Source organism: Acanthaster planci, linkage group LG16 (assembly GCF_054643075.1).
Source record: "Acanthaster planci isolate LZ-2023a linkage group LG16, COTS_SCS, whole genome shotgun sequence".
Lineage (NCBI taxonomy): Eukaryota > Metazoa > Echinodermata > Asteroidea > Valvatida > Acanthasteridae > Acanthaster > Acanthaster planci.
In genome coordinates, this window is record NC_141792.1 from 1,962,551 (window position 1) to 1,983,496 (window position 20,946).

At 43.2% G+C, this 20,946-nt stretch overlaps 2 protein-coding genes and 2 long non-coding RNA genes across 4 annotated transcripts; 2 read left to right on the plus strand and 2 right to left on the minus strand.

Annotated features, from left to right (window-relative positions):
- The first annotated feature begins 405 nt into the window (after positions 1-405).
- LOC147796388 (uncharacterized) lies at positions 406-20,529 on the plus strand. Its single transcript, XR_015427927.1, has 3 exons — positions 406-548; positions 9,740-9,928; positions 19,359-20,529. It is a non-coding gene; the product is annotated as an uncharacterized LOC147796388 (long non-coding RNA).
- LOC110976514 (acetylcholinesterase-like) lies at positions 1,098-7,367 on the minus strand. The gene is made up of 8 exons (XM_022229837.2): positions 6,893-7,367; positions 6,150-6,309; positions 5,176-5,253; positions 4,072-4,190; positions 3,065-3,235; positions 2,351-2,970; positions 2,023-2,210; positions 1,098-1,827 (listed from the first exon to the last, which is right to left on the minus strand). Exons 1-8 carry the CDS (start codon positions 7,256-7,258, stop codon positions 1,727-1,729), a joined length of 1,803 nt encoding a protein of 600 aa, XP_022085529.2. The 5' UTR covers positions 7,259-7,367; the 3' UTR covers positions 1,098-1,726.
- Positions 10,722-19,471, minus strand: LOC110976470 (cationic amino acid transporter 4-like). The gene is made up of 3 exons (XM_022229742.2): positions 16,719-19,471; positions 16,108-16,216; positions 10,722-12,114 (listed from the first exon to the last, which is right to left on the minus strand). The coding sequence occupies exons 1-3, from the start codon at positions 18,405-18,407 to the stop codon at positions 12,056-12,058; spliced, it is 1,857 nt and encodes a 618-aa protein (XP_022085434.2). The 5' UTR covers positions 18,408-19,471; the 3' UTR covers positions 10,722-12,055.
- On the plus strand, positions 13,088-15,870 carry LOC147796389 (uncharacterized). The gene is made up of 5 exons (XR_015427926.1): positions 13,088-13,363; positions 13,536-13,628; positions 13,857-13,959; positions 14,092-14,173; positions 14,400-15,870. It is a non-coding gene; the product is annotated as an uncharacterized LOC147796389 (long non-coding RNA).
- Positions 20,530-20,946: the final 417 nt, after the last annotated feature.

Below are 20,946 nucleotides of genomic sequence, written 5' to 3' on the forward strand. Positions count from 1 at the left end.
GTTATTTATTTCAAGGAGCTATTGCCCTATCAAACAGGCTTTGAATGCGTATTGCATATTAATGAGGGAGCTGTTCGTGTTTGATTGTGAGTGAAGTACGCCCTCAAACTTTCACCTTTATGTTTATATTGCTGCATGGCAACATACCTTATCACTTTCCAACTTAGATGTGTTTCTACGCCTATATTGGAAACAGTTCTGGTTTCTTTTATGGTGAATGTGCTTGAATTGGCTAGAATTTCCCCCAAGACACTTTAGGTTAGTCCTTGTCGAATAACAGATTTAATTACACGGTAGTTTCAAAGTGATTAATTGAAGGGGCATTGTATGTTTTTACAATTTATACCGCGCATGGATACGAAATTCACCGCTCGTTTTGCCGAACCCGCTGTGTTCCAATCCCGTGTGTGCCCCTCTTCCATGGCCGACGCTTTGTGCACGGAAGGTCTGGCTTTCCGTCTGACTTTCTGTCATACTTTTGCCAGCTAAGAGGCTTCAGGCCTGGGCCTGCGGACCATTCTTTGGAACCTAGGACCCATGATGTCCGGGTAAGTTGGATTTTATGATGTTGGGGGTATCCTTGTGCGGTAATTTATGATTTGTGAGCTCAATTATTTGTAACTTTCAGCCGTGTTGTTGTTAATTTGTTAATAAAATGTTGTTAATAAAATGGATTGAAATGGTCACATGGATTGTGATTAATTGGTTTTCTCTTGAATTTGCTATTATGTAATTAAGTAGGATTGGTATTTTGTATCACGTTACAGGGTTTTCTCTTGACTGATCAACTAGCTCTGATAAATTACATGTGATCTGATAAATTACATGTGATCAAAGCCGATTCGTCCAACCCATCCCTTATCGGGAGTTCATTCGCCACCCGGCGGAGACTCAGGCTCCGCCCCTAGCCGGTGTGCAATCGCTGCCGCTACATTAATATGTAAAAACGAATTAAACCATAGTATTTTGCAAATTAAAACTATTTTTACACGGCGTCACGGGTTTGCAGCCGCCGCGCCGCCGCGAAAGTGTAGTAATATCAAAGTTATAACAACACCGTGGCAACACCAAAAGACAACGCACACAAAAACACCATGTTTTGAAATATTTTCATACAACATCATAACGAGGTTCTTTGTAAATCACACTGTCATGTCTCGCGACAATAGCTGAGCGTCCTAGCCAAAATAAAAATCGTTGCAGTATATGAGCAGTCTTGAAACAGACGCTCCTATGCAACTTTCGCTACCTCGACACTTCTTTCTCTTTTCCAGGCTTGATTTTAGATTTCATTTAGCATTTAAATTTAATAAAATTATAGTATTGGACTAAATAAATTTCAAAGATTCCAAATTATCATCGATGTTTAAGTATCACAATGGTACAGAAACTGACAAAATCCAATCAACATTAATGTCAACTAAACTGTGTGTCATTCTTTCTCAACTAATCTAACCCCTTATTACGACTCTCTCATTCACATGCGTGACTGTCTTAACCTCTTGTCAAGCATTCCCATCTGATGAAAAGCATCTTGCACTCAGCTCAGTGAACATGCAAAAGTAAAAAAAAAACCACAATCACAGAAAAAAACAACTAGCCTAAGAAAAACGCGACATGAAATGTGACTAAGCCTGCCCATGTGAAGATGTTAATGAGTTTAAACTGTTCTTGGCTTTAGAAATCGTTTGGTCCCAAACCCCAGCTGGGCAAATGAATCATTCCTCTATTCTTCTGGGCAGGTCTCCTTCGTGCACGTTCCTTCCTCATCGACGCCATCTTTGTTCTCTTTCGCCTCTTCGGTCTCTCGGCACTTTTTGGCTTCCTCTGAAAAACCATGGTGAAAAACAAAGGTTATTTGAGGAACAGTTCATTTGTAATCCGGATAGTCAGGTCACACTGGCAACAAAGTATGATCGAAGCGGAATGTCACTTCAAAATTTGAGACAATGTCCAACCCAAAGGAGGTGAGCACTTAATGCTATGTCGGCTGTAGTATTAATGTGTGTCAATAGCACTCACCAGCAGTCTGAACGAGTTTCGGTATGAACTCGTTCCACATGAGGCACTCCTTAGCCTTGATGCCACGCCCATTCCCCATGGATGGTGACAGGTCTTTGTAGACGAGTTCCTCCAGGGTAAACAACGGCCATTCCGGAAGCTTCTCCTCCTCCCCTTGCTCGGCATTCAAAGAGGACAGATTAGGATTGCTAAAATCAGAATAAAAAGGCAAACTGAAACGCTTCCTTTTATGCCAGAGTTCGACTGATTTAACAGCGATTTTTGAAAACTGTCCCATAAAGAGATAGAACAAGCTTTAACGAGTTGTTCTTAGTCCTTCGTGACTCACCCAGTTTTAGCGAAATTGGCCCAGTATTTGATGGTCTGGATCGACATCCGGGCTTCATCGTCGGTGAATGACCAGTTTGCAGAAGGGATGAGAGGCAGACCAAAGACGAAAATGAGATCGTCGCCGTGAATCGCCTTCGTCCACTTATTGCCCAGAAAGGTTGTCGTTGCAATATGACTCATGTGATAGTGGTATACCTTGCGGCCCGCCTTGGTGAAGGCCTTGGCCGTTTTCACCCCAGAGCAGACGAACATGGCGTCGCCGATAGCCTGCGACAGGCTCTGGAGATAGTTGCAGTCCGGCGTGCCAGCGCAAGAAGGGTCAGCGTACATCATTTTGACCGTGTCTGCAACAAGTGACTCTGGGGTCACCATCCAACTCAGGTGAAATTTGGCATAGGCATCGTAGGTGTCACTGTCGACAAACGGCGCCTCTTCGGTGTTGTTGGGGAAGGCAGGTCCTACCATGAGCATCCCTTCATCAGCGAGAGCCCCAATGATGGAAACTGCGTCGTTGATGGCGCCCTGCTCGTAGAGGTCATTGGGGTCAGCAGGAATGACCTCGCCATCAATAACAGGTGCAAAGGGCATCAAACTCTTTTGACCAAATTCCTGAAGTAACTGCCAAAACAAGATTTAATATATATCTTTAAGCGGTGCGCATGAAATGTATTACATTCTCTCAAAAATCATATGTTAACGACGCAACACAAACCTTCTCGTACTGGTTTTCTATGATCTTGTCGAATCCCTCCACCTGCTGCAAACATTTCAGCAACTCTTCCGACGTCTGTCGTTCACATCCGACGAGCTTCCCCAGAGCAAAAGCATGGCGACGCGCCGTATCTCCCGGAAGAGTTGCCCAAGGAGCAGATGCATCACCACTCTAGGTATACCAGGCATATAATGAGAGAGAGACATTAGGTGTGTCTAAAGTCTGCCCATTTCACAATTCCTGAATGAATCCTCGAGTCATGGTTTATGCCGGAAATAAGAGGTCCAAAGGTGTGACATTTTTGTGTCACTGTTACATCTGACCTTTGTTATTTGACATGGAAATATCACCGGCATTGTTTTCAAACTTACTTTTTGTTTGGCAGGTAATTTGCATTGATTCACCACTCCTGGAAATTATGAAATGTGTTCCGAACTTACAAAATCATATGTCAGATGTCACAGGAACACGAAAAAATGGACCCCGGGGAATACCCTCATATCAATACAGGATTTTGTAACAGGTTAGGTTGTTAAATTGAATGACAGGTGGGTGGTAGAAGGCAACCCAATAACCCCCCATGACCCGATGATGTCTGCATACCCAGTGATAAAAGTATATTTCGCACCGTTAAAAAAACAGAACACGGTGATTTTCCAAGTAACTGTTTACATTAAAGGGGAGCAAACCGCGTGAAATGGCGAAGATTCGAAACTCGAGCGATTTTCGAAGATGGCTAGCTAAGACTTCGCGCTTTGGTCAGTCAGCGGTACTCGTTATGTGTAACGCCACGGAATGACTGGTCTTTTCAAGCGTTTCCTTGTCACGCGTTCGATTCTAGAAAGTCGAGCGGTATTGTTCCCTATCGCAGAATATCACACTACAAACTATTTTCTGTCACCGCACAAGGTTACCGCTCATTCTGCAAATGAGCCATCAAAGAGGCAGGGCATGATTTTAATAATAGTCTCGTTCCCTGTTCATTCCCTGGAACAAAATGTTTTCACCTCCAAGATGGCGCCTTGGTAGAGTCCTCCACTTCCCGGTGACACCATATGCAGACCTATGCTTCCCGCCCCGGCACTCTCACCAAAGATGGCCACTCGTGTAGGATCTCCTCCAAAAGCTGCCACCCGGGGAGATAATGTTTGAATGTTAGTCGAACCCTAACAGCAAACATTGTAAAAGTAACAAAATCACTCTTCTGCTAAAACAATAAGGCGAACAACTGCATGACTGTCCCCTCGTAGTGTGTCTACTGCCATCGTGCGGGCATGCATCACAAGGGTCATTTAGCCTAAGCTTGGTTTTGAGACATTTGCTATGTGATAAAGGACGCTGTGTGATACCTGAAGAGGGCGCTATGTCTCCTTTCCACGATGTCCGTTATTTGGGGCCACAGACACGCACACGTGTGAGGAGGGAGTGGAATATGAATATGGCTGATAAACGAGTGTCTTCATGGAGGCACCTGACACATTTTTTTCAACCACTGCAAGGGTAATCCGCCTCGAGGTAGACTTGAATCAAGTCGGACTTACGTTGCTCTCCCTTAGTCAGCCATCCCTTCAGCCGGTACGAGTCTACACGGTCGTCGCGCTCGGCCCGGCAGCTCGCATAACCCTTCTAAGGAGCCCTCATTATAGCCTTTATTGTACAACGTACATACGTCACCTGTCTGTAAGTCCGACTCTGCAGATAAGCCAATCGGACCCCGTTGGTGATGTGTAGATATTCATAATTGCATATGAATAACATGATCTTGTATAATGCATACGGAATTTCCACTAATCGAAGTAGTCAGACTTATGGACTCGTTCATTATAATGCAGGTATGGACGACGTAAAATCAAGTCAGGCAAAGTGATTGGCTGCTACCACGATTGGTAGATGAGCCCATTCGCTGTGCACAAACGGTTGGCAGATTCGTCAAGTCGGGATTTCTGAGCTGAACTCATGGTAATAAGTGGTCGTTAGAGGGCGCGAAGCAAGTAACGGCGCGCAGTCTCGTTCGATGAGTAGCCAAAGCAGAAGGGGAAACGTCACAGAGATCTTGACTTGAACCCAGTCAAGCCTCGAGTAGATAATAGGCACTGGGCACTATGTCATACCTTTGATGTTGTCTCTCACCCATTCCAATGCCAGACGCTGGTCCAAAAGACCCATGTTACCCGGAATGACGTCATCATCTGAAACAAATAAACTTCACTGCATTTCATTTCTTTGCATTTTCCCGATCCAACACCCCTAGCGTAATTTGTCAATAAACAACACTTTCTCAGCAAAATGCCGACATTGAGAACATGGAAATAATATATCATCGTACTGGTGATATGGGTGACTAATTTATGAGCACTTCATTGGGTCCATATCCATTGCAGTGGGCATTTTTTCTTGAAACCGAAACAAACTTTACCACTGAAAATTGGGGCTTGAAATTAAATGACCCATCAAAGTTTATTTTGTTTTCCAAAAAGACCGTAAAAAATGGAGATATGAACATAAAATACAAGTCCTTCCTTTACCAACTTCAGTTTGAATGGCTGTTCAATCATCTAACCGTGACTTCTTTTTGTGCCCACCACCCCACATAACATGCTAAAGCTGTAACGCAATTCAGGTGCCGGTTATAATATATTACCAGCACACTGACTGCTATGGCAATTTGATTTGAAATATTCCCGTGTTATGAGAGGTGGGTTATGTGAATGGGTATGCATTGATGATGTGATCAATGCACATTTCAATTCACTCTATGTGCTTTTATTGCAGCCAGCTGACATATTTAAGGCAAGATATTGGATGGAGAGACGCCCTTTGTGTTGTTCATTGTTATACCGGAATCTCAGGAGTTCTTCCCATACATCTAGGGGGATGTGTTAGGTAACACTTGTCTACAGTGCCTATATAGGTTTGGACATGTAGGGGGTACCCCTCCGTCCCATATCTTGCTGGGTAAACCACAAGAGCACACCCTTAACATGGTAAAGTGTTGCTGACTTACGGTTTGTATGACCTTTGCGGGGATTATAAATTCTCAGGTTTATAGGTCTGGCTCTTTTCGCTCCAAATTTGGAGAACTTACTTGTCGAAAGAAATCCAAACGAGCCAAGGCGATAGTTGAGTGCCACAACAATGACGTCACCAACGGCAGCTACGGGGGTCGGGTACATATCTTCCGTAATACCAGCTCCTATGATGTAGCCACCGCCATGAATGAAGACAAGAACGGCTGCGTCAGGAGGCTAGAAGGAAACACCACAGGATATATGCTTCGCATTGACAGTGCTTTAGGCGTACTTCCCTCCATCTACTTCTCAGTGCATCAAGTCTTCGATTGGAATTTAACTCTAAAAAAGCTGGGGACGGGATTTATCACATTTGCCCCTGGATCATTGCATTGTATTTTTTCAGACGCCGAACCAGTCTTCCTGGAATGTCTTGCAGGCATTTTGATACCAGCTTTGTGAATACTGGACATACGTTTCTCGCGCAAAATCCGTTTTGCCAATTTAGATAAGTGTACACGCTCAAGGTATACTGGCTGACGCACGGGGCCATGGAATTAAAAATACCGTAACAGCAAAAACATAGACTGGATTGATTTACACTTCACAATTGTATTGATAATGACCGTTTTTACATGCCTGTAATGTTTCAAACAGATCAGGTTTGGGACAGCGGAGTTCATTGGGGCGGGATCCGCTTCCATCTTTCATATGATATGGTTTAAGCATTGCCTTTTCATCGACTGATACTGTGTGTCGCATGTATACAGAGAATCATATAGGGACTGATAACTCTGTGCATGGAACGTTAGAATCTTACCAGAGGTTGAGGCACAAATACATCAACACAGAGACAATCTTCGCCGAATGGCCCAGTCATTGTGTAGTTTCCCAGAGGTACGATTGGTTGAGGGCAGCGGTTGCCCAGCTTGGTAGCCTGAAGCTCCCCGCTCCACGACTTAGCGACGGGAGGTTTGAAGCGCAGCGGGCCGATGGGAGCCTCAGCGTACGGTATGCCGAGGTAGGCGTCCACGCTCCGGCGAAGCGCAGGGTCAATGGGGCTGAACTCGAACCTCGTGCCGACGATGCGACCCTGGCTCGTGGTAACCACTGGAGGGTCCTCACCGTCCGCTAACACGACAGGGAAAACCAGACACAAAACACAGACAAACTTTAGGTATTCCATTTTACTGCCAGCGTAATTGGCTGCTACTTTAATCTGGCTTGTCACAGTGCTACAGCTTACATGCTGAGTGCGTGCACATCGAATAGGTTGTGCAAATAAAACCAGATTATTGAGCTGTCACGTCGTGCCAAGGCGCTGGCCGGCTTGGATTGCGTAACAGCCGTGTATCGGCCAAGGTCCAACTCCAACAAGTACTGAGCAGTGGACACACACGGCTCTAGAACTATCTGAAATGCTAAGACTATAAAAGTTCTGTATTTTGGAAAAGTACCAAACTTTCTTCAGTTTACGTCCGATTTCAGAGAAGAGGTCTTGAATCTCTCTATTCTCGATTCGACAGATAATGTATGAGGCAAACGGGGACAGAAATATCCTGCTCCCCTAGAAACTGACAAAAGAACAAGAAAACATCAGTTTTAGGAACATGCACCTAACAAAATAAAAGCCCTGTATTATGAGCGCATCGTCCGTTACTCATTGAAGTCAGTCTTGGAGCGGCGCATGTATACGACTTTTGCCACAACTTCACGTGACTGTCCGGATTGAGCTGTTGTCCAGAATGCTGCGTACGAAGTCATTCTTGAATTTTTTTTAAATTGAAAATTAACATTGTCACTGGCTCAACCAGCGTTTAAAACACAATACAGTTTTATCAGCATAAAACATGATGGATGGCAGTGCACAGTTTAGATTAACTGAACTACACGCACAAAATGAATAAGCGAATTTATGGATCAAAAGGTAGAGAGATACAAATTTGTCGCCGTTTCATGGCAGACAGTGAACGTTAGATAGGAATCGAATAGAGGCCTTGATAAAATGTTGGCAGTGTTGACTCAGCGAATATGTGTTATCACGGGGGAACAATATAAAGTTCTTGTTTAAACAACTTTGTCATTTTGTGGGGTTTATTTTGAGGGATTTCACCCTCGTGTTGTGTTAACAATTAAAGTCACGTTGGACATGAACTTTGAATAATGAGAAGTTAGTGGTGGTTAAAAAAAATCATCTTTGCGAGGAAACAAGCCCGAAACACGAAGAAGTGGGATAGAAACTCTTGCCTTCTTTCGCAAATATTTCTATAATACATGTAGCAAATATGGACATGGAAGTTACATCAACAAATAAAGGAGCTTGTGCCGTTTCTGATGACACCATGATTGAAAGATTTGAACAATTTTTAGACCTTTTAGGGGCGAATATGGAACCATCTTTGCGCAGAAAGAGGCTGGTAAAGTGTGAACAAAAGACAGAATCGCACCGAGATACGAAGCAGTGGGACAAGAGCTTTTGCCTTCTTTTTTGCTGGTATTTCCCCAACTACGGTAACTTGAAACGTACGTCATTGGTGTGGGGAACCTGTGCCCTTTCAGGTGACACCACGGTTGAAAGATAGCGAAGAAAGTGGTCGTGAAGCGTATGCCCAAACTGAGTTTGTGATATTATGTGGTATATTGAGGGTTATTAATCTGCCTCGAGCAGAAACACCCCCTTATCGGTTGAATAGAGCCGCTTTAGTCGGGTGTGTTCAATTTGTTGGTTGTGATGCGACCGTGACGCATGCATTTCACAGTCGTGCGTGAACCAGCGAAGTTCATTTCCCATCAAAGGAGCCTCCGTTGCTTAGAAAATAGCGCCCTCTTTTGGTCAAGACCGAGGCCCATAACAACACATCAGTAGATTCAAACACTGCTTTGATGTGTAGTTTACAAATCTACAAATTTTCCTCTGCTCAACCAAACATTTCAAAGTCATGAAAAGCCTTGACGTGGCCGATGTATCCCAAGCCAAAATATTTAAGTTTGTAAAACTTCCAATTTATTTCCCAGTGTGAATGAGACCTGAGCGCGACCAAGATAGGGCACAATTTTCCTAGCAACTGAGGCTCGTGTTTGTTCAAATGTTTTGTAACAAGAAGAAAATGCGTAGTAACATTTGTATTATGTTGGTATGTATGTCAAGTTGCTGAGCAGTTTATAGTTAATAATTCTGAGGTGATGTACATATGAAATTTCTGATTCAAAATTATTTAAAAGTTTCGATTTAACAAACCGCAGATAAATCTACCCTCGCACGTATTAAATATTCATCAGCAGGGCGATCTCTGGCAGCACCAAAGAAAAGTAGAATTCAACTAATACAGAAATTAAAAGACAAAAATACGAGAATCCGAATGAAGGTCCAAAATCTGTCTGTGGGTCGTATATGCATGTTATTATTTTCTTCAGAGTTTACATGTAGTCACTTTATTATGGCCTTGTAAAGCGTCTATCGCTGGTGCGTGCACGTAACTCCTTGTGTGTTGGGTCGCGCAGGCTGAATTAGGTCCCGGGCAAGTTTTAGCCCGTAAGTAACGGGTTTGGAAATGTTCAGCATTGCCTTGGCTTAGGTTAGCAGAGATTCATAACTGACGATGACAGTTATTTCGGGATGAAGCATCTTATCAGACTTATCTCATAGAGTGTTTCTGCATGTCTACAGGGCGCATCAATACATGAGCTGCTGTTTTGCTACGTATACTGCGTACGATGACATGTCCTTCCCTTTCGAACACAGGACAGCTGCCGGTTGGGCTTCATGCGCATACGAAGTTTCACTTTCCTTCCTTGGAATCCTGTCCAGCCAAGTGCCGCACAGCTCAGAGGGTTCCTGCTATGTGTTGCAGTGATGGTGAGTGTTGCTTCGCTTTTTCATGCCCTTATCCATGTTGTTTTTGTTCAGTTTCGCACGATGTTGTTCCTGCCCATTGAGGGCGTTGATGGATTTTATCCAGCGCGTCCAATTCCATGCGCTTCAGTACAGGTGACCTTTGCCCTGTACGCCCTGCACTTTGAATGATTTGGTATTAATGTTACCGCGTAAAATAGTTCCAACCATAGTAGCCTCTACTCCAGTTTCAATATGTAATTGTTATAATCCCACTTAGCGCAGTATCCTATGTAATTCAGCTGGATTTTTGGCCGCCACTGTTCATTATGTTTCCACCCGTATCTCCACTTGTGAGCAACTCAGAAGAGTGAAATAAAGGGTTGCATCCATGTTTGTGATACGTTAAAGTAGTGCCTTACATACATCTAATATACTTTCAATCGCCATTTTGAAATTCAAAATGGCGGCCTAAGACGTTTTCCTGTGACATTTCACTTTTTTGAAGTCAGCACCCTTAAATTTACAAAGTTAGTAAATAAAATCCATTTTGGCACAAAAATCCAGCTGGATCAAAATTAGGCATAATACACTGTCCTAAGTGGGGACTCTTGTAAATGCTGCAATTATATCACGCATTACCCAACAGTATCAGTGGCGTAGCTAGGATTTTACTAGTGGGGGACGTGCCCCCAGGCCCCCCCGTGGCTACGCCACTGGATAGTATCAGATATTGCCTAGTGAAGGACTTTCATTATTAGCCAGTTGACCATCACTGATCAAAGTAGAATGCCTTGCAAGCAGCTACTGCATGAAATATTGTTAAAGTATGACCATTTATTTATTCAGAGGGCCATCCAAAAGTTAATAAAAAATAAAACAATAGTACCGCGCGTTAGTTTTACCGGTGTCTGATTTAAAATATTGCAGTTATTTCAATTCCTTCATGGCATACAATGGTAGTCTTTTCAGGAATTATCTTAAGAAATGGAATAACTGAAGTATGAAATTAGTAACCAACATTGCAAGTGTCTGCTTGACCGACAATAGATCTGTATTACATGCAACTCAAGAACCACAAAAAGACATGGCGTGAATTCCGGTAACTCTGATGTGATCCTATACGCTCTTGGTACAACTATATACTATACCCTTAAGGCACTAATTATGTGGCCTCATGCATGAACCTGATATGCCACATTTTCAAACTTTTTGAGTTAGATGCATGAATGTATAGAATAATATCATACCTTTATTTGCTAAAAATCTCAACAGCCAGGGTGGCCCATTTTTTGAAATATAGAGGAAGGTATTATTCTGACCAAACAGAAAAATTCCAAGAAGCAAAAATTGTAACTAGATTTTTCTCAGTTTCATGTCCGTGTGGTATATCAAGTCCATGCATGGGGCCACAGAATTATAAGTTGTACGTCAAAAAGTAACCAAGTTCCGTAGTCATCGCTCCAAAATAAGCACAGATTAGTTTGATTCTGGTAAATTGCCTTGTGGTAACTCACATTACGTGGCCTCTGTTAACCCTAAAAAGCCGGGGAATCGGACCAGCTCTCCCCCTCTCCCAGGAACCTGATTTCCCCATGCCTGATTTTTGTTGAAGCACTCCTTATCCGTACAAAAATGTACAAATTATGTTTAAACTCAATCCAACATGTGAATTTGTTGTTACCGTCATCTGACGTTCAAGATCACACACTTGTCAGCATTGAGTACGTTAGTGTCCTTTTTTTGGTTTATATTTCCTAGAAAACATTTTGTTTAATTAAATGCCTGTACTTTTGAATGTATCACGCATCGTGGATTTGTCCTAAGTAAAGCCTTCTAAAAACTATTTTATTTACTCTTTCATGTTTTTCAGGCAATGTGTATAAAGACTTGTGCTTAGTAGTTATTTGGGATATAAAGAACACACTACATATGAGTGCAACCATTTTCATTGTGAAGACCCTTTTCAGTAACATGCGTGACACTTAATAAGTTTGATATCGGTTTTCTTAATTGAAAGGCAGTGGATTATTTTACAGGTCGATGTTTGAGAGCTTTAAGAATAAAAGACGTTGCATGAAAGGCGCCATCTTCTGAGTACTGCAATTGACCACCTACGGAACTGTTGACATATTCGATGCGGATCTGACGTCATTTCCGTTTTCCTTCCACGCTGTTGTCCATGCCGTACGCGCAGTACACGACGACACCTAAACAGGAGGGAAAAGTTTGTCAAATTTTCAAGTTGTGTCGAAAAGAAAGAGTGGAATCATTGGTGATATCTCCCCAACAAAATTGGAACTCCGCGTCTGGCAGTGGATCAGCAAAAGGTTGTTCCATTTTTTGGATGGGTGACTAAACGCTGTTCGCCTGAAGTTAAATTCCCCACACTTTATAAACACCTGGGTCAGACTGACCCGGAATCTGGGTCCCATGGGGCCTGACCCTTTTCCAAGTCAACTTATGACTTGTTTGGGGTCATATTTGACCCAGAAAGGGTCAAATATGATCCTTTAATATGTCTGACCCAGGTGTTTTATAGTTTTATAGGTTATTTATAGTGTCAGACTACCAAAAGAGGGCAATTTTTGCTACAGATAATATCCTTTCTACAAATAAAATCCTTGTTTGGGGTATGGTGCCTCAGGGTTTACTGTCTTTCTCGACAGCTTTCCAATTCGTTATTCTGACCCCCAAGTCAGTGTCTTGAATGTCTTGTTACTGGCTACTATGGCTAAACTGTTGGAGTGTTAGTACAATTACGTCACAAGTGCCACCTGTGTCCTTAGAGCCTTGGTTGGCTGGGTGTCGAGTCAGATAGTCAAGGAGCAAAGTCCAGAAAACCCTCTAATTTAGGAGTTAGCTCAACACCCCCAACATCTAAGGTTTGACTTCATAAAGTGGTAGTTTATACCTTACACATCTTCACTAGGTAGTATGTGGTGTCAAATTGTGGTATCACTTTTGAGAAAATCGTGATTTTTTGAAGAGTCAAGCCTTCTTTCAGTGGGGATTTCTGTAAAGACCAAACACTGTTTACATATTAGGCTTATAACACAATGTATTTTTTAGTGCAAGTTTTATCGCATTTGTTTTGGTACTTATATCATTTAAAACTATAATAAAATATGTACTACAAAGATTTTATTTTTTAATGGTTATTTGTTATAAAAACACTTTAATATTAGTATTTTAAATTATTAATAATAAAACTTTTGGTTTTTGCATATAGTCTGGTGCCTCACATGAAAAAGAGCTATTCGTTTTTCATGCAACGGGTCTGGGTTTCAGATCAGGTTACACATGGCAAGCATACATGTAGCTTAGTCACGTTAGTTGCAGATCATCCATAGTTTTCGACTTGCAAATGTCTCTGAAGTTTGACAAAAGCCTAAGGCATTTGTTGCAGCATTCGACAGACTTCTGCCTGATGACTGAAGAGGACAATCAAGCTTATTGGTAGGTTCCAGAAGTGTTTTGCATAACTTTTTTCAACACGATTTGTCATGTTTGTTCATGACCATGGTCATGGGGATTGTGAATTTGGGGAAACCCATGTCAGATCACGGTTCGATACTCTTTTGATATTTCTTCCAGACATTTACAAGACCTTTTGTTCTTATTTTAACAGATACATCACTTCTTTGCCATGTCACTTCATCTTATAGTGTCTTCTGATGATTATTTCTGACTACCAACGGACCAAGAAGGGTTAATAATGCAGGTGTGTTTTTCATTCTCAGCGCTCTTTCTTGGGTGTAACCCTTTCTTCTACGTGTTTTATACTTTGTATTAAACATGTGGGCCTTGATTAAGATTTCTGATAACAGGCTCTGTCTTACTGGCACCATTGTAAGGGTAGTATCCATATTTAGCACTTAAATTAAATTGCTACTTGAGACAACATCATTCATGTGAAAAAATACAAAATCATTTCTTTCATATGATACAGCACCGAGACGTCTTTTCTCTGTGAGAGCTTTGTCATGATCGTCCCATCTTCATCAGCGGGCCAACAGCAAATGGAGTTCACTGTCATGGACTAAAAAGAACGAGTATGTGTTTCACAAATTGATGTTGCTGTTGCTTTTTTGAATAGGGGATTTGTTTTTAAAAAGTTAGATGGTCTTTTGATATTTCTTCCAGACCAGACATTTACTGAAACCTTTTCGTTCTTATTTTAACAGATACGTCACTTCTTTGCCAAGTCGCTTCATCCCATGTTGTCTTCTGGCGATTATTTCTAACTACCAAGAAGGGTTGTTGCAGGTGTGTGTTTCACTCCCATTGCTGTTTCTTTTATGGTTTACGTTGGACATGTGGGCCTAACAGTATACTAAAAAGAAATAGATTTTGATTCATAAATAAATATACATAATTTCAAAAAGATTTATCCATACTGTTATTTGTGTTGTTAAGAGTAGTGGTTAATTCTCAAGGCACTTTCAAACATTAATTTTATTTGGTTGCTGTTATGTTTGTTTCAATGTTATAGTGCCCATCCTCACAAGCATGGACAGCCAAGATGATGAGGGGTCATTTGTCCTTCTACCTGCAAAGAGAAAAAGACGAACAAATTTTGACAAGTGTGTAATCTGCCAGATAGATACAGATGAGTCCCTAAGAACACCACTGCCGTCCTCTATACCCAAACTGATTTCTGCATTAGAAATCCGTGAAGACGATGTGTATGAACGTCTGAAGCCTGACATTGGACATCTGCCAGAACTTTCATTTCTTTGGCATTCCAAATGCTATGAGGCCTTCACAAGCAAGGAAAATCTGCGTCACTTTCTGAAACGGAGACGTGCCATTTCCCCGACTCCATCAGAGATTTCCACAGTCAGTAGTGCGGGTTCAAATACAAGTAGTGGAACACCACGCGTGTCCAAATCCAAATCTACTCCCACTGACTGGTCGAAGTGCCTGTTCTGCAAACAGCTAACCCACAAAAAAGTCTGTGAAACTATTTATCATGCTGCTGAGTGTAGAGGAGATGAAGAGCTGCTGCGGGTGCTGCGTGGTGTCAATAATGACCTTGTGGCAGCTGAAGGAAAGTATCACAAAGCCTGCTTTTCCACATATGTGAGCAAGTCAAATCTCAAGCGCCAAGTTGCCATCGAAAGCAAACAGGAGAGCACATTTGACATTGCAATGAGAGAGTTGGTTGCAGATATTTCACCTGACAGAAGTAATTTACAGCCAGTGTACTATTACAGTAGCGACAGAAACCTTAAGCTAATATTTGCATTCTTTAACTTAAAAACATGATGTGGCAATATTTCTTCAACAAGAAAGTCCCTTAAATGTTGCTTTGTTGTAAGAAAATGGGAGTATGATGCAGATTTGAGTGGATTACAAATTTCCATTGCAACCATGCAGTATCAATTCCAAAAGAAATATGCAAAACAAGGGCTTGAAATTTCCTGTGGAACTTAAAAAGTGGCTGTGGTAAAGCCTTATTGACACCTAAGGCCTTAAAATATTATTTGGTTGAAAGAAAATAGGATCTTAATTTGAATTCATATGAGGAGACATTAGTTAGCCCCACTTGTGTGGCTGCAGATATGCTACACTGTGTGGTGTAGCATATCCGCAGCCACAATTAGTCAGTTCAAATTAAAGTATGAGTTTAATTAAATCTGATAGGATAAGCCTCAAATGAGGAATTTGCATTTTTCTGTAAATGAAAAATGGACTTGGTAGTGCTGCCTTGACCACCTAAAACACTGAAATGTTCAAGAAATGGGAATCCATTTATACAAATACGCTAAATTTGATGAGCCACTAGAACATGAGTTACACGTTCCCGCCCTACAACCGAAAAATGGGCGTGGCAGCATTGTTTGGACCTCCCAAGTCCTTGACATGTACATTTGTGACAGATTAAGGGATTATAATGTTTCATTATCCATTTCTTGGGAAATGAAATAAAAACAGAAGCTAGAAGTTGCAGCTTAAAGCAAGACTTCGAATTTTCTTTTGTGTTTTATTATTTATCGCATTTTCAAAATATTGTAATATTTTTACGTATAGCGCAAAAGTGCTACCACAATTTGAGGCCACATACTACCTAGAAATGTTCTCTAAGGTCTATTCCACCAAGTTATGCTGTCAGACCTTAGATGTTATGAGGGTTGAGAACTTTCATTTTTTCAGGGTCCGTGCTCCTTGACTAAGATAACTGGGTAAAACTTCTTTACCTGCTAACATCCACACAATGAGTTCTACCCAGGCCATAAGCTGGATTTGCACGGCGAGTATGACGTTACACAACAAGCTCACCAACGGTAGATAGGGCATCAAGGGTACCTGTGAATGATACACACATACGACATGAATGCGTAAAACCACACCATCTTAGTAACCCTTAAAAACATTTTGGGGGAGCCATCTCACTGTCGGGGAGGATGCAGTCTTCCCCTCTCCTCTCCCCAAACTCTAGGGTATCGATTGTCCCTTTGCTAGTCCTTTTTGAAAGTTTGAAATCAATTAACGGGTTTGAAGATATGCGGTTCACGTCAGCGAGCCGCGTGCCTCAAATACAGTGTTAATAATAATGTCAGCCATCTTTTTCGAAAAATGGTATCTTCACCCCCTCCAAAAAAATGGTTTTGATATGATAGCGAGACATTATTGGAAGATGTCCAAAATGCTCAAGACGGGAAAATGCATTGTGACGAGGAATTTCGAGGGAGTGGATTCCACTTGGCTTTTTTAGGCTAAAGAAATATTGTCTGAAGGAGAAAGAGTTGTGGCAGTCTGCCAGACAAGGGAGGTCCGGGAAAAGACTGTCACCAACAAAGAAAATTACCTTGAAAGGGATTCCTTCGCCATACTTGGGCAGCACTAACAGGGGGAAGCAGGAAAAGATCGTGACCACACCGCAGAACGCCACCGCGGCCACCGTGAAGGTATCTAATCTCAACAGATCATCCATCCGGTAGGTTACCAGCGAGACGGTGATAGCCTCGAAAGCCAGGTGCACGGCAATGGACGTAAGGACCGACGTGGTTGGGTTTTCGTTGATCCACTGCCTTGGCGCCGAGAAAAACTTTGCAGAACTGCCCCGACCGGGGGGATCAGTGGACAGCATGGGTGCTTTGTCTGAGTGTGTGTCTGATGTTGATGGGTAGTTTTCCGGATCTTGTTGGTCTTGATCGTTGTTTCTGGGCATTGATACCATGTCCGTCAATTCCTCTCCGGCGTGGCTCTCGTTTGCGTCTGCGCCGACAAGCGGTGTGTACTGGCTTCGCATTGGCGAAGGCTGGTAACGGAGGCTTATGACGGCCACACCGACAATGATGTAATCGGCTAGCGCTGCCAAGGATATGAACTCGATAATATACAGGAAGTCGACGAAGACGCTGATAAGAATGGAGAGGACCCCGCCAAAGACGGTAGCAATGATGGGCGTCTGGGTGACCTCGTTGGTCCGTCCCAAGAGCGCAGGCAGGAGACCGTCCCTCGCCATGGCGAAGATGTTCCGCGAGAGACAGAATATGGTGTTCAGGACTCCACCTGTCATGCTGCACAGCCCTCCCAAGCCTACCACATACCCCATCCAGTACAAACCGATGTTGTCAAAGGCCGTGACGAAAGGGGACAGGGGATTGATGTCGTGATAATCGGTCAGGACGCTAATGGCTACCACGCCGGCGAGGTAGTTGATGATGGAGACGACGTAGGCGGAGATGATACCGATTGGGAGACCCCGGCTGGGATTCTTAGCCTCCTCTGCACTGAAAAGGATGGATTCGAAGCCACCGTAGCCGGACCCCAGGCAGACTGCCGCGCCGGCCACCACACCGCCGAAGCCCTTGGGGAAGAAACCGTGCACGGTCAGATAGGAGAACTCGGCGTGGACCATGGAGACCACGAACACCATGGCGACAGTCACCACGTTGACGACCACGAAGAAACCGTTGGTCTTCGACGACAAGTCAGTGCCCACGGCAATGGGTATCGTTCCCAGCAAGGTGACAGCCCCACCGATGAGGTCTGGATAGTCGACCAACACCGCCGATTCCCACTTCTCCCCGTGCATGAGTTGCTCAATGGTGAAATTTCGGATTCGGTTACCCAAAAGGTTGTCGAAGTAAGCGCTCCATCCTCGGGCCGCGTAGGCAACAACGAAGGTACGCATAATAATGACATTCCAGCCCACCAAAAAAGCCGCCAGCTCTCCCAGCCCGACGTAGGTGAACAAATACGACGCTCCCGTCCGAGGAACTCTGGTCGCACACTCGGTATACAACAAAGCTGTCAGCAAAGACACCACGCCGGCGATGGCGAAGGACAGAGTAGCAGCCGGCCCGGCTAACACGCCTACTTCCCCTGTCAGGATGTAGACACCAGATCCCAACATGCCCCCGATGCCCATCAGGGCCAGATCGGTAGACGTCAGACAACGCTTCAGGGTGGTCGTGTTTGAGTCTGTGTCGGTAACTTTTTTACGGGTGACCGACCGGCGAAACCGCTGGTAGAAGCCACCCTCAGCCATGCCTTGATGAACGATTTCTCGACGTGCGGTACGATTTTCTAGCTCGCTTGTTTTTCCTTCTGGTCAACAGCTTTGGACACTGAAGCAGGCCTCACTCTTCCCGCTCTCCGGGCCAAGTTCCGAAGCTGAACACGATCACTCCGGATCAAACTGAACGGATACCCCAGAAAGACTGACTTAGCTCTCAAACGTGGGCATGGGATCCTGGCTCATCTGTCGTCCGACACAAGCTGTGTACGCAGTGAGCACTGAGTGCATTAGCACTCACGCGAAACCGCTTGAGCAATTGCTTGATTGCGGTGGTGCTCTGACACCGCTTCACTTCAGTAGAAATTTTATTACTCAATTAGTTAAAACCTACATGTTGCTAGTGAAAAACTGCGGGCCTTTTAAGTGCTCTATCATCTGTGTGAGGTTTGATTAGTCCATTTGGGGAGGAATGACTAGTGTAAACTAATACCACATAAGTATTGCTAGGCAATTTTCATTTCCGTACGACATGGATGTCCGAATGGGCAGCACGTCACAGGACAAACGTTGTTCATAAATACGGGAAGATTTTGCATCTTTACATCTGATGGCTGTTTACAAACAGGCTCCGTTGTCTTGGAATAAGGTCGAGACCCCTAACATTTATGTATCTATTGTAAATTCTGCATGGAATAAAGATGGTCTCCGACTGAATGTAGATGCAGTAGCATCGCCCTGCCGCCGATTAAGAGCCACTTATAAAGTGGTTTTTCTGGTGATAACACAACTATAATCAACAATGCTTGTATTGCCTGATGTGTAAAAATGGTTTCAGAATCGTCTACGTCACAATTGAAGGGGCTATTGATTTCCATCGTCCATTGACAGAATAACGAGGAGCTGCCGCGTGTTCTTTGCCAAGAGCAACGCTTTTGTTGTGTCCGCTTACAAAGTTTTTTTTCTGGTGAGTTTTGCTTTCAGTCGATTCTTTCACCGAGACTGGCGAAGTTCAAAATTTCCCTGCCAACCCATGTTTTCAACACAAAAGGGCAGACTGCAGTGCTAGCTTTATTGACAGCATCGGCTGCGGAAAATCTTTCAGCGGAGACGTACCGGCACTTGAATTGACATGGTATGCTAATAAAGTATTTTGAATCATATGCCATGGTACCAGCAACCTTACATTTCCTTTTAGCATCAAAAAGATTAAAGCACCACAGCGTAATGTGGCACTAAGTGGTCTTTTTTATTAGCGTCACTCAATCCCACCGATAAAGAGAGAAAAGGCCTTTAGAAGATAAATTCGTGTTGTGTGTGAGCAGTACCGCACTTTCTCCATCGAGAACTGCTTACTTAGCGTCAAGTAAACAATCACAAGATACTCTTTAGGAAATGGAACAACGCACATACCACTCTATTGTCGGTCAACGATATGATAATCTACAGGAGGAAGCTCATTTGTCACGCGGTCTGATTGCCTGAGTTAGTTGTTGGCTTGTTTTATTCAAGTAGTTTTGTAATTTTGTAATGAAAAGACAGAATTTTTCCAACCGTTAGAATTAAAAACCGATCTTTTCGTTTTGTCACTTGGTCCCATATATTTCTTGTTGTTTTTGCGCATTGCGTAATGCGCAAGGCCGAGACGTAATTAATTCCTGGGGGTGCTTTGAACGGATAGCGCATACGCAGAAAGAACAGAAGTGCCCTTAGAAAAAACTCTCAATTCAAAGGCTAGAATTCATATCTAAGTCGGGAGTTTATCATGTGCGTACAGGTGTTTATCACCGAGAATGGCGTATCAACATCTGAAGTTGGGAGGGGAGGGCAAATGGACGATTTTCAATATCTGACTGTCCAATGGGAGACTTTGAGACGCATGGTGGCGGCAGACAAACCGGTCCTTTTCTCCGGTTATATGCGCGTGCTCAGAACTAACACGCATGCCTAGAACTGCACGCGTGTGCCTACTTCAGCCACAAGGACCGTTGTGTCTGCCGCCACCAGGCTGCTTTAAAGTCTCCCATTTTTTCATCCGCAAAAGAAACTTCAACTCCATCCTCCTCAAAGAAAGGTACTCGTATAACGTTTCTAAGCTGTCGACGCTTTCAATTCCTCCTCCCCAAATTGAAATTGATTATTGGTTCTTTAAAATTTCAGTCCAAAAATTGAAACACTTGGAAATAAATAATTAAACTGTCCATCACAACCCCCCCCCCAAAAAAAAGAAGATGAAATTTTTTTTTTTTTATTGGTGTGGAAATTTCAGTCAAACGTGGCAGCAAGTCAGGGGTACACTTTCTCCTCACAGCGAACAAGCCACTGATCCTCAATGCAGTTTCCTGCATTCTCTCAGACAACTGCTGTCAATCGGCCCTTTAGGAAATATTTTCAATATTCTACGTGATCTAGGAATTTATACCCATGCATGTGCTTGTCAAATGATCCATGTTCATTTGCCCAACTGCTTGATGGTTATTCTCAAAATCTAGCTCCACTGAGCAAGAGATCGAGATCGCGTGTACAGCAAGGAATCAGATTGTTGAAGGCGCCCTCTATTTTTTTCAGAAGT

Bases quoted from the DNA above. Each gene is read 5' to 3' on its own strand.
- LOC110976514 (XM_022229837.2), bottom strand. From the start codon at position 7,258: ATGGAATACCTAAAGTTTGTCTGTGTTTTGTGTCTGGTTTTCCCTGTC. The intron at 2,971-3,064 runs GTTTGTGTTGCG...TTGTTTTGGCAG, and splicing joins TAGAAAACCAGTACGAGAAG to TTACTTCAGGAATTTGGTCA. The intron at 1,828-2,022 runs GTGAGTGCTATT...ATGGTTTTTCAG, and splicing joins GAAACTCGTTCAGACTGCTG to AGGAAGCCAAAAAGTGCCGA.
- LOC110976470 (XM_022229742.2), bottom strand. From the start codon at position 18,407: ATGGCTGAGGGTGGCTTCTACCAGCGGTTTCGCCGGTCGGTCACCCGT. The intron at 16,217-16,718 runs GTAATTTTCTTT...TATCATTCACAG, and splicing joins GCGAAGGAATCCCTTTCAAG to GTACCCTTGATGCCCTATCT. The intron at 12,115-16,107 runs GTAAAGAAGTTT...CCTCCTGTTTAG, and splicing joins CATTGTGTGGATGTTAGCAG to GTGTCGTCGTGTACTGCGCG.